General features: G+C 36.4%; 1 protein-coding gene across 3 annotated transcripts in view; it reads left to right on the forward strand.

Annotated features, from left to right (window-relative positions):
* The window catches only part of rabgap1 (RAB GTPase activating protein 1), a 95040-nt gene extending 91040 nt beyond the window's left edge, over positions 1 to 4000 (forward strand). For 2 of the 3 annotated variants that reach the window (XM_015381025.1, XM_015381027.1), the window contains one exon: positions 351 to 3999. In XM_015381025.1, coding sequence (XP_015236511.1) covers positions 351 to 473 — 123 coding nt within the window. In that variant the 3' untranslated portion in view covers positions 474 to 3999. Of the gene's footprint in view, positions 1 to 350 lie in introns of all 3 variants that reach the window. The other variant, XM_015381026.1, reaches the window with a different exon arrangement.
* The last annotated feature ends 11599 nt before the right edge of the window (positions 4001 to 15599 follow it).

A 15599-nucleotide genomic window follows, 5' to 3' on the forward strand; every position in this document is an offset into this window, starting at 1 on the left:
AAGTCTATTCTCTGAGATACAGGGAGCCAGTGTAAGGACTTTAGAACTGGGGTGATGTGCTCTACTTTCTTAGTCTTAGTGAGGACACGGGCAGCAGCGTTCTGGATCAGCTGCAGCTGTCTGATCCACTTTTTAGGCAGACCTGTGAAAACACTGTTTCAGTAATCAGTTCGACTAAAAATAAACGCATTGATTAGTAGGTAGGCAGCATGTAAGAAAAAAAAGTAACATTAATACTTTTCTATCTTTTATTAATAGGAACTAAAGAGACTTTAAAATGAAGGTTTTATTTCTAATATTATATAAATTGCTTTTTTTGTGTTCCTTCTCCCTCCCCCCTTTCTAAACAGGACCTGGAGCATCATTTGGGTCTGGCTCTCAACGAGGTGCAGGCCGCCAAAAAGACCTGGTTCAACCGAACGCTCAGCTCCATCAAAACGGTCACCGGCACCCAGGGCAAAGAGACCACTTAATAACTTGATAAACCTTCATCCATCCCGTTTTAACAATACCACACCTGGAGTTCAAGCATCCAGACCCCTCCCCTCCCTGAAATGTAACGCACACGGCCATAACTTTAACACGAACATTAACCGTTTAAACTAGAGGATCTCCTCTGTGACTGACTGTGTTACTTGTTTCCTCATATCAGAGAGTTTTATGTTTGTTTCCTGACTCCCCAAAAGCAAACCTTCTAACATTCATCTGAGCAGTGCAGCGATAAGCCCCTCCCCCGACAGAGACCATGCGCTTCCACCGCTCACAGGAGGAGAGATGCTTTATCGAGGATCGTCTGCGTTCTGCTGAAAAGAAAAACTCCACAGAGGGGGACGCAATGACATCAGGACTGTACATTCGCGCTCTCTTTTGTCTGAACTACTGGCACAAAAACAAGTCCCTGTGCATCTTTCTTTTGTTCTGTCCGTTTTAGGTACGAGCGCTTGTTGACGCCTTTTCAGAACTAAGCTTTTTTTTTTTATTTTGGTTGAATGTTGGCGTGTGTGCTAATGTAGCGTCTGATTGTTATATGTGTTTGTTCATGTTTGTAAGTCTGGAGAAAAACTTTGAAAGCATGAATAATTGGTGCGTGTGTGAGCAGAGTGTTTGTGGAAGTGCGGCGGAAAGAAAAGCACTAAGGTCATGAGTGTGCATGCTTGTCAGGTCGTCTCGTGTTTAATGTTCAAACGTGTACATAAAAACTGGTAGAAAGTAAAGTTCGTTGACAAGGCCTTGAACTGAAGGTTGATACTGAGGGAACGGCTGTGAGTATAGATAATATACATAATATACATGAATATGTAATTTATGGAAACTAAATGGGCGACTGCAGCTTAAATCTCTAAATAAAAATACACTCTTAAGCTTTGTTTGGTTTAGATCTTCCAGCACAAAGAAAAAAAACCTTTAAAAAAAGATCAAAACTAAAAAACATGCACAGTTTGTTTAATGAATTTGGGTAATCAACTGTCCACAGTCAGAGTGGACATAACAGACAGATATTTATAAATCCTGCGGTCTTTAAACACACCACTAATCCCACTTTATCCCTTCCCACATGTGGTGCTCAGACGGTTTAGTGCTGTCTGACATGGTCCTCTTAAATGCTTTATTATAGCAGGTAGCTCTCTATGCTGGTCAGACGTTTACATTCACACTTTATTGACTCACATTCTTTTTATATATTTTGGGCTTTTAAATACGCATCAGAGACAGATTTAGTAAATTTTTTGTGAGGGTAAAAAGAAATTGGACCTTTTAAAACATGAATGGGGTGCACAAATTTGTTTATCTAACCAAAATAGGCTCCAAATTATAAAAACAATATGATGTTAAATGTCCCACGAGCTTTTATTACCAATCGATTTCTCGCTCCTCCATTCTGGGTGGATATTTTGCAGCTTTTTTTGGTGAAAACTATCAAATTCGTTGAGTTTTGGGGTCTTGTTAGTGGTTAAATGTATCTTTTCTCTTCTAAAAAGGAGTATTTGTATTTAGTATATTAGTTGGAACATCCAATGGGAAACATTTGGGGAAGAAATTTCCCCCAATGAATCAGTACAAATGGTTTCAAGGCAGACTCCCAGGATGATACTGCCACCACCATGTATAACATTTTGGCGGAGGGATCTTTGGTTCATAAGCCTTTCCATGGAATGCCAAACATTCCTTCTGCTAAGCTGTTCAGGTATTTCAATACAGAAGAATCCTTTTGAAGTAGACTTTTGGTGCAGCTTTCAGTCTTATTTGTTTATTCTAAAATAAGTACAATTTAGGACGGCAAATAAGTTTGTTCTGGCATCTCAAGTTTAAAGTGGGCTAAGATCATCCATTTGCCTTCATTTGAGGTAAGAATTGAATCAGATGTGTGAAACTTTCTTCCAACCAGCAAAAAATCCAGATTCTTGGTAATTTGGAATGGAAAAAACTCTCAAGTCAACCTGGATCATTCCTTACCTTAATCATATTAGAAATTTAGAAGTAAGCCCAATATCCAAATTAGCTTTTCTAAGCGAAGAGTCATCAAACAATGAGCAAGAATTATGTCAAAAATATTCTCTAAAACTCTGTAATTTAAGTGACATTCAAAAGGTTAAATTCAAACTTGTGCATCCAATTCTTGAATTACAATATCTTTATAATTGTATATTCATCCCATCTAAAAGAGTTGATCAAACATATGCCTTAAACTAGTAGAATTGTCAATCTGATCTGTGTCTATAAACTTCTCCTGACACTTATAGCTGCACATGTTAGTCTAGATATAAAGCTACCAGCAGATCAAATTACATATTGAGGCAAACATCAATGTTGCAGTTGTCTGTGATTTAAGATGAGAATAGTTTAGGAGAATAGGAACTGTTGTGTGTGGATAGGGAAAGCATTAATATCAACAAAACTACCAAGAAATGTCTTTTAATATCTGTTTCACCACACTGAGAAGGCAGCAGCTTAAATATCTGTAATACTGATGATTGAATAAGACAAGGAAAAGTTTGACCCCTTAAATCAATATATCTGCAGTTATGTCACCTTGTTTATAAGTTTTCATTTTTTAAATATCTAATTGGATCTTTTTTTGTTCTAGATTCAACCTTATTGCTTTACAGCTGTTATCTATAGAGCAACAGGATGAATACTATTGGGTTTTTTTTTTAGCTTCAGAAGAAGAGTAATTCTTCATAAAACAGTTTTCTTAACAAATTAGAGTTTCAAATCAAATGTTAGAAGCTACTGAAACAATTCAAGCTCTGGTTCAAGCTATTTGGTCCACAAACTGCTGTGAATGTAGGACACCTGTCAGCTGGCAGAGCTCTAACTGCTGTAGGAGGGGAATTTCACCACCAGACGCAGGATGTAAGATCCAGGACCAGAAAGTCAAGACGGGCCAAAGTTCAGGTCAAAAAGCTCTAAATTTGTCCGCAGGGCATAACTGTTCCAGAAGGAGGCTGTGTAGGTGATTTAATACTTTGCTGACTGGGGAATGAAGGCTCAACGACGGTCTGGTTTCAAATCCTGCTGAGATTGAAGGTCCTGGTTTGTGCGCACAGAATAAACCTTTTCTGCAAACTGTCATAACTTGAAAAAGTGAAGTCTGATCAGCTGGAATCAGGTTGAGATGTTAGAAGATGAAACATGTAGGGTAGCATCCACCTAAAGGCACTGGGCTGTAAATAAACATTAAAAGCATCACTATTGAGTTTTTGTTTATGATTTTCTACTCTAACTATAACTAATGTTGCCTACCTGTACTCACCTACCTGCTGCTGTGATACAGTTGAATCTACAACGTTTTTTATTGTATTTCCGTGTCACTTTATTTTTTTCCTTTTTTGCTCAAAGCTTCTCGATCTCACTGCTGTTTGGATAACTAAATGCCAAAACATTGCTCCGTCAACCAACATTATCAGCGTGTGGAAAGTGTAATAGAGTAGACTGCATTGTGTATACTCCATGAATTTAAATATAAAGATATCAACTCAAGGATACCGGACTGGTTTTATTTTTTTCCATTCAAGAGGCATAATTTTGGTTGAGTAACAGACTGAACTTTTTAAAACATGTTTCTGTGCGATCAAAGGTCAGGAGTCTCAACAACTATTTCTGCAGACGCCAGCTGGTGGAAAAGAGCGTCCAGATTTCCAAAATGACCATGTGATGAATTACAAGTGGGGTGCTGTGGAAAAATCCTGACTATTTGGTAAAAAATCTAATATATTTTACGTTATGCATTAAATGGCCTTGCAAACTAAATAAAAAAATAACTAAATAAATTAATGGCCTTATGATCTTTAAATATATTGCTAGTAATGGAAAAAACTTCCATGGCATTGAAACAAAACTTCCAAAACTGCTGCTTTTTTAACTTTCTTTAACATCAAGCTGTCTTGCAATGCTAATGCTCACTTCCATAAACGGGTACAAGAAGTACAGATTTAGCTCTGAGTTTGATATTTTTAACTTCTGTCCTCCAGATAAATTTTCACAAATGTTTCTTTGTAGTATATTAGCTTAAAACAGAAGAATTAACTGATTTTATGAGTTCATTGATTTGAATGCAAAATAACTGGCAAGCTTTGCATATGACATAGGCCCCAACCTGGATTTGAACCCAGAACCTCTTCCACTAATCCTGCATACAGTTAGTGTTTCATCACAGCAGTCAAAATCTACAATAAACCCTTCCAACCAAAAATAACCCATATTCTTTTAAAACCTCAACTTATTCATTCTATGATGTCACGATATGATGCCATTAGGTATAAAATGTGTAATCTAAAAGAGGAAATTTTACGTTTATCTATACACACACAGATAATAGCAATCCTTCAGTTTCTCACCAGCATCTGTACAGAAATAGGAAGAAATTGGAGAAAAAAGGAAAAAAAAGAGTCCTATTGTCATGAAGAGAATTCTGTCATTTCTGAAATACTTCTTTGAGAATGTAAATGTGAAATTAAATCTAATGATGCCTAGTGAAAACAGCCTTTATCTTTCAGACATTGGAGCTGGATGTAAATTTGGTTCTCAGTTTGGCTCTTGTTCTGCTTCTTATCTTCCCCCTGAGGGAACATGCCTCATAACATATGGCAGCATTGTTATCTGTGTCAGGGTTGAGCTATTTTCTGCTTGGTCCCTAGTAGATATATAAAAAAAAGAAAAGAAACGTGCTGGTTGTGCTGAGGGTCTAACATATACCCATAGCAAGGGTTTATATATGGAGTGTGGGACCCATAAAATTCTCACCTCCACTGATGATGGCTGCTGGGACTCCGGCTCTGCTGCTGCTACCGGCAGCAGGAGCTGATGGTAATGAGCGTCAGCATTATGTAACTTTTCACGCTCCCCCCTCCTCTTTCTGCCCCGCTGTGCTACAGAGCTATAAATACGACCTGCAGGCAGCAACAACACAATGCAAAGGTAAAAAGTTGGATGAGAAGGTCGAGTGATGCTGATTGGGTCAGCGCTGATGCCTGGTAGGATGTTGGCAAAATGTAGAACCTGACATGAATACAATTAAAACCCTTCATTCCTTATATTCCCATTTTCTTTTCTTTTTTTCCCCCCTTCTCAGTTATTCTGGCTAATTGTCTATTTGCTTTGCCATTAACACACCTTAATCTCCCAGGTGTTGGACAATAAAGGCCATTTCTTTTTTTCCCCTGTAATTCTTTGCCTTTAAATCTTATAAGTTTAGACAATAAGTTCAGTGAATGTTCGATTAATAATATGCTGAGCCTCATAAGTCAGGGTAAAAATATCTGTTGATAATAACCTTCAAAGCAGGAAAGCCCTTACTTTTTCATTGCACCAACAGTTCTGTTTTAAGATGGAGTTTTCTAATAATTTGATGTAATATTCTTGTTAATCTTCTTTTTTTTCTCATTCATTTTAATTATGATTAACAGCATCAGTTTGAGTGTAATTACTTATTGAACAAATTAATTCAATACATCACTTAATGTTGATGTAAATAAACAAGTAAATGGGTTGAAGGATGTAAAAACACAGAAAACATACTATCGCTGATTTTTTTTTTTAAGTATTTACATTTTTTTCTTTTTAATATTTAGTAAAATGGTCTTTTCGTTTCCCTGCTTGATTTTTCTTTGGAAATAAATAAATGTTTTGCTCCCAGACTTTGTGCCGACGGAACAGCAAGGAGCACATAAACGTAAACACTCATGAACCAGGTAGGATTGTATTGATTATGCCGTGCTGCAGCTCATAAATTACTTCATTATAAAAGAGATTGTTTACAGATTCAATTACAACATGTTTTCACCCTGTTTCTAATAGAAATGTATATTTGTGGTCAGAAATAACAGAGTTTAGAGTTTAAAAGAGGCTCATTCTGCAGACTACCTGTGGTTTCTTTACATAATCTTAAATGGTTAAAATAAATAAATAAATAATAAAGTTACAAAGAATTACCATACCAGCTGGTTACCAAGCATGTATCAGCAGCTCAGTAAGAACACAGATGATCTACGTGTGAGATTTATTATAATAAACCAGTTGCAAAATAAAACCTTCCAGATCATTTGTTAATCTGCTTTTATTTATTTAGAAATTTTCTTTGTTTGACTCCATATTCCATTTCTCAAAATTCCCCAGGAACAGGTTAACGTCTCAAACCTCTGTCATGTGTTTTCCACCTTTTTCTTCACTTTTTTCTTTCTTTTTTGTTGAAGTATTTTACATGAAATGCGGTGAAAATTGAATCTCCCTCTTCTTGGTGATCTGTTTCAGATTTTTTTTTACATTTGCTGGCGTTCATTTCTCCCCAGCTTACAAACGATCTACAGGCAGGGATACACCATTGAATCTCCTGACAAGGATCAGATTTCAGGAAAAGCAGAAAGCATGTGCAGCTGTTGATTCAAGACATAAGTCATTTCATCACAAATGCAGAAAGTTATGTGTTATTTACTTAGATGCTGATGGTGTTTAGATTTTTGCCTGCATAAAATAGAGCTTAGCGGTTAAAATAGGAATAGTTGGCTTTCAATTGGCAAATTGTGGGTTTAAATCTATTCTTATCATTTGCTGCTTTTTGATACTGCCTTGTTATCTGTAAATAGGCCATGTAAAAGTGCATGCTTTGTTTGTTAAGTTTAAGAGAAAACATTTTAAACTGTTGATATGAAAAACTTATTTCATTTTAAAGCATTTTTAGAGAATTACTCAATGATATTCAGTAGATATGAATGAGCTGGAGATGCTTTAATCCTCCTTATTGCTTTGACTGTACAGACTTTTGTAATGTTTGAAGGATTAAAGAGTTCAGCCTCATTAGTCCCGCCTCTCCTCTTTCATTTCCAATTATGGATGGAGCAGAGCGATCTGTTCAGGAAAGATAAAGAGCTATGTTACAATTTTACAGCTGTTTGCTGTGGCCAATTACTTTGCAAATAACAACCAGTCATTTGTGTGTTTTCCAGGTAAAAACAATAAATCCTCATCTAAACCTGCTATTGGTTCTGATAGTTTAATACTGTCGATGAACAATGAGAACTTTTTCCTCTAAAACACTTAAATCTCTGTTACCCTCACCTCCTTTTCTTCTCCTCTGTGTAAAAAGTATCGACTGGAAGTAGATATTTTCCAAATGCGGCCCGTCATGGAAAATCATTCGGCTCCAAAGAGCCAAAAAAAGGCACATCCAGTCATAAAGGAGACTTTTTAAAGTGGCTAAAGCTGCAAAAATGAATACAAGTAAAGCAACAGCAGCAGAGCACGAGGCTCTTTGTAAATCAAATGATGAAATTAAGTTACTTTTATACAGCTGGAACCTTTTAAAGACCTATGATGCTAAAGTGGCTTTATTAAAAAATGAGCTTGATGGACTGGATGCTTCAGCAAGGAGACAATAGAGTCTGAGGGCAGGTTGAATCCTGAAACATGTTATCAGACAGACTCAAGGACTCTTATCTTTACAGACTCAAGTAAACAGGTCAACATATCTGGTTATATTTTATCTATTACAAAAATATACTTTAAAATACCTCTGTCTATAAATCACAAAATAAATGTCCAAAACACATTGCAGACTTACTGTAAATCTGCTCTGCACGCCCAGAACCAGACCCAAACATGGAGACGCAGCTTTTGGTTCTTCTGCTCCACTAATCTGGAATAAAGTCCCAGAAAACTGTAAACGACCTGAAACTATAAATTGCCTTAATCCAGATTTAAAAACCTATTTGTCTAGAGTGGCCTTTAACAGTGCAATCTAAACATTATTAAAGATCGTAGTCCAACTTCCTTTCATTTTAATCCTTTTACTTATTGTTTCATAATCATCACTCTAGTTATTAATTTCTATTAATACTTTATTATTATTGTAAATTAATTAATTGGCTTTATGCCACCACGGTAGATTTTTTTGTGTGTTTTCCTATCATGTTTCCTTTATATTTTTTAGAACATTGACATGGTTTTGCCCCAACTTACCTCTGAGCTGCTTTATCTGTACTCTTCGGCTCAATATATCAGGTCAGCTGATCAGCTCCTCCTAAAGGCAATATGGACTTAAAAGAAGGAGACAGAGGCTTAAGTGTCGCTGCTCCAAGGCTGTGGAAACGTTTTCCTCACAAACTAAGATGAACCTTGTCACTGTCCATTTATAAAACTCTTTTAAGAACATCATTTTATATCTTGGCTTTCAGCAAAGAATATTTTACTTTCTTGTGTTTTATTCCTGTTTTATGTTTTAAATTGCTTTATAAATAAATTAATGGTAGTTTTCCATTTAACACAGGGAACATTGGACCATCATTGATATTAGAAGATTTTCTTCATCCAGCCATTTTTAAGGTCCTACAGTCTGACTTGGAGTGACATGTTTAACTGCTGAGGCTCTTTATTGTTCAGTACTTCCCATCCTTATTATAAAGTTTTATGTTAACATATATCTTGTTGGCCCTGCTTCTCTCTCCCACACGCAAGCAAACTTTCAGCCACCTCCACCCCATCTCCTCCCTCACTCTCAGTTCTTCTCATCCTCTGGCTTATTCCACCACCAGTGTCTGGGTCCCGGGCGAAGACTACTCTAATCTTTTTCTAGGTTACTCATCCAAACGTATGTTGATTCACAGCATCAAAGTCTTCTGCCAGGGTCACAGCGCCAAAGAACCCATTTCATTTATGTCTATGTCTGCTTCTGTCTCCTTGAACCCCAGTCGGTCTCGGCAAATGGACGCTCACACTGAGCCTGGTTCTGCTGGAGGTTTCTTCCTGTTAAAAGGGAGTTTTCCTCTCTACTGTCGCTACATGCATGCTCAGTGCCAGGGATTGCAGAGAGTCAATGAGTCCTCGCAATCAGCTGATTTTCCTTAGATAGAAACATTTTTGCAGAATATGATTGTGTTACCTGTATAAATAAAATGAATAATACTTTTTTAATTGCAGCTTTTCTCTGTGTGAGTCTCTCCAGGTTGAATTGATCTTATTTTATAAATAAGTACCTACAAAAAAATTATTGTAGATACATTTTATTAGGGCTGCACAATGGAGCACTTATTAGCATTCTTAACTTTCAGCAAAAAGGTCCTGAGTTTGATTCTAGGCCTACAGTCTGTAGGGAGATTACATGTAGTTCTTGTGCAGGTTTGGGTTCTCTCCTGGTACTCTGATTTTTTCCCTCAGGACAAAACGAAATTACCGGTAACTTCATTGGCAACTCTAAATTTTGGGTATGTGTGTGCATGGTTGTCTCTCCCCATGTTGCCCTGTAATGGTACAGTGGGCTGTCAGATTGATATCAGAGTTAAATCTTAACAACAAAAAAATACAGAATTTTTAATTTTATGACTTTTTCAAAGCGCAATAAAAAATAAACTTAAACTAAAGGAGTAAGAGGAAATTATTTACACATAACCCATCTAAACTAAGAAGTTTGAGCAAAACATGACTTCAGTTAAACCCCAAATGAGCTTTTTATTCAGTCAAAAAGCTTTAGCATTAATTTCATAGACGGCCAGGGCTGACCTAGATTACTCATCTTAATTCAGCAGACATGCTCCACATTTCAAACTAAGTTCAGATAGCTAATTTGAGAATTTCAGACATCACCTTTTCACAATGGAGGCTTTCTTAAAACAGCTCTTTTGTTTAAAATTATACATAAAACCACCTGCATCTATTTGTGTCGGAATCTGTCTAATGTAAACTTTAAAAAGTTGTAAGTAAACAGAATAATCATTAAAAAAAACAGCAGCATCCCAGTTTTACAGCCAGTAAATTATCCTCTCTGGGAGGCAATATCTCATGTTCCCTTGCTCACACACTGCTATATTTTTAGTTAGTTTATCTGTTTGTGAGCCTCGTTAAAAGATATAAACATGATCTGATGTCAGGTTTCATAGTAGTGAGGCTGGGAGCTGTGTCTTTACCATATGATTTATGACCCCCCCAGAGTTTCTTGTCTCTGGCTGAAACACAATCCAGGTCATCCCTAAAAAAGTTGTCAGCAGTCCACAGTCATTTATAGCCCTGCAGCCCTGGACACAGCAGAGAGAGGAGCAGATGCCTCTAGTATACAGTGTCTGATTAGTTTCCCATATTAGTGTGCATAACTGTTAGATAAGGGGATGTAACCTGAGCAAGAAGAAACTATCAAAAATCTCCTATGTCTTATTTAGTTTAATTCTAGTATTTACACAATTTCTACGAGGCATAAAAAGGCGTTTCTCAGAGTTAGACCCAGCTTAGATCCAGCATTTTGCTGCTCTTAGGAGGCAACCAGACAATAAGCTGCAAACTTAAGGCATGACTTGACACCTTTAAATAGATAATCCTCCCACAACTTTGCCCCATTTGACCCGATCTCCCGCACCGAGCAGGGTTTCATTTGACAGAGTAAGTGTCATCATGTGGTAAGCTCAGATTTCCTCCCTCCTCAGACTAAATCCTGTGCCTCCATCCTTTCTGTTGTTGCTTCTCTGAGAAAAAAAAAGCACTGACACGAACATGTGCCCATGGCCTGCCAGGATGACTGGCAGCTGTGGCTGTGTGCTGATGGTGTTGAATGCTGAAGATGTCACCAGATACCCATCGGAGACTCTGCCATCAGCAGCTCTGCTCTGAAGAAGACTGACAGCTCGTATCACTGATCCACCATGTGCTGAAGCTCTTACACAAACGTGGCAATTATTACCCATATCCTTAACTCATGATGACACAGTTAGGATCAGGTGTCAGTGTCAGGATGGAGCATCAGTGATGTGACCCAATAAAACAACAAAACCCATTAATACATAATGCAAAACATTTTGGAATGATGTTCAACAAATGATCTACCTTACTTTATATAAATGAGGACAGATATAAAAGTGCATTTTATAAAAAAAATTTATATGGGGAAATTTAGATTAATATGCTATATTAATGCAAGTTTCTGATAGGTTAATTCACAATATTTCAGATAAATCAATGGACATCTGTAGAAATATTTAATGGAAACATCTTAAACATGTTTCCTTTGGTAAAGAAAAATTGGAAAAATCCTAACAAATTAGGCAAGAAACCAGAAAGGGAAGAATATCACAATAGAATGAATCCTTTGGTACAATCTTAAAATGCCTTAAATGGCTTTACAGTAATCTGATTTAATAATCATAGGCTGGTATAAGAGTGATGTGTGTTTTACATGCAATTGACTCAGACCAAAAGCTAAAGTAAACATCTTTTAGAGATGATGTCTGATGCTGTTAAGAGTTCTTACTCATAAGAAGCATCTACTAAAAGGCCACTCAGCAAGGAAGAAGTCATTATTATTCAAAGCCAACAAAATAAAGCAAGATTAGTTTCAAAATACACTCAGGGTGTAGACCCTGCAGTCTGGTTAAAATAAACAAAAGATTAATAATTAACTCAGTTATATGTGGAGGAAAAAGTAGGAAGATAGAAATCCTAAGAACACCGTCCCAATTACGTATAAAGAACGGCCATGACAGTGTCTTGTGCCAGTTTTTCTTTATACCATAGATGCACTTTGGAAAAAAGTATGAGGAGGAAAAAATGTGGAGATAATGATGGATGATTCCAATAGTAGGGTGGAAAGCTGCGGGACAAATGAGTCTTCTGAATAAAAATAGCTTAATTCATATAGCAGAGAGGCCATTAAAATGCCCTGATCCAAGTACCATAGTATATTCGTAGGCATAGCCAATAATGTGTGTGTTTGTGTTCATGTATTTCCTGCAGTGTGGGGACCATTTACATAAATCCTTGCATATTGTGAGGAGCAACCGCTCCTCAGGTGTTGGTTGCCCCAGTTACAATTGCTGTTTAGGGTTAGTTTTAAGATTAAGATGTGCATTGAGTTTGGGTTAGTTATTTACCCATGATAGTAAGGTTTAGGGTAAGGGTCACATTTAGGCTGAAGAAATGCGTTAGAAATTGATGGACGTCAATGGAAAGGATAGAGAAACCTGACGCAGTTACAATAATTCTTGGTAAAATGGGCCAAAAACCAAGTCAAACAAACAAACAAACAAAAACAAAACAGTGAACTATCACTAGCTGGTGGAAAAACCTAAACAATTTGACCAAAATGCTGCAGTTTGCATTGGTACTCTGCCTGGCCCTATGGAAAAGTACATAAACATCTGAAATTCCATTAAATTAAACAAAAACGCTTTTGTTCTGATATTTTCATTCTATATTTGAGATTAGATCTAACCACAAAAACAATAAGTTAATCCAAAATATAAGCTCCAAATCATGATTACAATGTCCATGATAAATATACTTACACATATGATATAACGGCGATATAAAAAAAACAAAAGATAACAAAAAACAGGAATTCAACACTTCCCAAGTTTATTTTTAGTTTGTCAAGCATATGTTTAGTCAGGAACAGTGACAACTGTGACTCATCACAGCAGTGAATTTTGCTACCAATCAAAATAAATCAACACAGCAAGATCAAACGACCCTCATCCTTTATCATCAGCGCCTTCGTTCACCACAAGCAGAAAAACATTCACAACTAATAGATTGTGAACATATGGCATTGTTAAATTATAGGCAGCATCATAAAACAGTCTTTTTTAAAACCTTTTTTTTTGTAAAAAATAAAATACAAATCATATTTACACTGGGAAAAAACGCAACACTCATAAGACACCACGTTTGTCAAAACGGCATTAATGGAAACTTCAACCATATTTGGAAACAAGGGTTAGGGTCTTAAGTGGGTAGATTCGCCCAAAATACCCCTTAAACACAAGCAGATCAAAAGATGTTTAAATGTTTATGTGTGTATATGTAGATATTTATAGATATATGTGTGTAATTAACCATATATATTCTGTATATATGCTTCTCTACAAAAGAAAAATCAGTTTACTCTCTCTATGAGTAAATACATTCTACATGACAATCACTACAGCAACAGTGTACATTCCCAACAGAAAGGTTTTTGATCATTTTTCAAGAACTTCAACAATCAGCGGACCAAGAGATATGCAACGGCATGCTCAATGGGACTGCAGTATTGTGCATGTGTGCATGAAACAGCCACGCCGTTGTCCTCAGACACAGATGCATCCACACACACTCGAGTTTAGCAGGTAGTTTGCTTACTTTGCTACATTTATTAAAACATGTGATGGGAGATTTAAAACTAAGTGTTTTCAAGCTTCATCTAAGGTAAATAATTGTAATTAAGGGGTCATATATATGGGAGATTTTCACATAGGGGTTTATTATCTTATTTGGGTTAACAATGAACTATGTTTAGAACCTTTCCGCATTAATTGTGGCTCAAACACACACCTCCAAATTGTGCATGTGGCTCCTATGACATTTGCAGGCTAATCACATTTAAATAAACAAAGTCGTTGAAAATCTTTGGTTTGTGGATAAAAGATAAACAATTTTCCCAAATATGTCTCTCCTTAAACATTTGTAACCGTAATGACAAAAAATTGAACTTAGAAGGAAAAAAAAGTCAAATCAAATAAATAACTAAACCTTTTTGCAGCAACTAAAACCTCCTGCATGTTTTGATAGCGAGGCACAACCCCTCCAGGTTCCTTCCTAGCAGAAACCTTTTATGTACAGTGCTACAGACAGCCCCTCATAAAGAACCGGGATAATAAACAGAGCAGGTGGTGACATGTTTTCCCAGCTATACATGGCTCAAATCCTTCAGGACAAACAAGGTCCAACCATGAGTGACTCACACCTTGCACACACACATATATAATCTACAGAGCAGAGGATATCACATTATTTGTGTGCTTGTTTCTTTTTAAAAAGCTGATATATTTACATTAGATTACAGGTGTGCTTGAGCATATTTGCCTGTTTTCATACATCTGTGTCTGTAAGCATTGAGTGTCAGGTAACCCTGAGTAAAATGTGCAGTTGAATTGCTTTTCCGCAATTTGTGCTTATCTGTTTTTGTATTTCTTTAAGTGAAGCCAAGAGTGAAACATTTGAAAAAAAAAAAAGAATCCTTCAGCTAAAAAAAATTGGAATAGCACATAGAAAAACAAAACAAAACAACTTTATCCACACATAAAATCTGTTCCAATGACGACTATTCTCTCTCTTTTTAAGTTACATTAGATAATAGCACACAACACACCTTGTAAATTATCAGTACATTCCTAAAGGTGTATCATTAATGACAGTATTTTTCTTTTCCATGTTTGCTTTGTTTACTTACCCTTTAAATAACATGTATAGATTTCCTCTGAGTTATCTATTTTGCCTCCAAGGTCAAACTATCATGTAATATTTCAAAACCGTTTTGCTCAACATTTCCTGAAGCCAAGAAGATCATTCAAGGTTTCTCTTTGGACTTAAGCTGTTTTTCCACTCTTATTTTTAGTACAATAGAAGAAAAAAAAAACAGACCTAACATTGAACTTGGCAGTTTAAAAAGTCTGTTGGTAATCTACTGAAAAGTTGTTTGTTATTAAAGGCTTAAAGGGGCTGTTTTTCAACTAGGACCTCCTAAGTCCAGGTAATTGTGCAACCTTTTGTCAGAATAATCTTTTTACTAACTATTTGGAAGGGAAAATAAACAAATTAACTGTGGCTCAAGAGTCAGTAAGCACCAACAGCAAATGTTGGTACTTCACATTTTCAAAACTCCTACTATGATCTGTTGAGGTGGACAGTGAAGCAGCCACGGCTGGTAGCGGCTGATGCTGTTTACCTTAAACCAGGAACGTAATCTGGGAAATATCAAATCAAAGCCCAGTGTTTTGACTTTCAGTTTGGAAAATTTGAGGCATTAGATATAGATGATTAAGGTATAAACAATTCACAAAAAAACCAAATAAATATTTATCACAAAACAGGCTGAAGTTGGAAGCAACCGTACTTTCACTTAGTAAATGAACAAAAGTACGGCCAACTCAAGCCAGTCTTGTGGAACCCGGATAACTGAGAATGTACACAGCCATCTAATATTTATGTATTTTCACTGTAGTGATGTTTGACATTATATCAGATCATATAATCTGAAAAGCAATCACAATGCTTTTTTCCCCTAAAGAAATCATCAAGCTTAATATACAAAACGGACATTTCAGATTTTTGAGGTTGAGAATCTACATTTTGCCTTCTAGGTACCA

Source organism: Cyprinodon variegatus, unplaced genomic scaffold, assembly GCF_000732505.1.
Source record: "Cyprinodon variegatus isolate N-32 unplaced genomic scaffold, C_variegatus-1.0 Scaffold227, whole genome shotgun sequence".
Classification (NCBI taxonomy): Eukaryota; Metazoa; Chordata; class Actinopteri; order Cyprinodontiformes; family Cyprinodontidae; genus Cyprinodon; species Cyprinodon variegatus.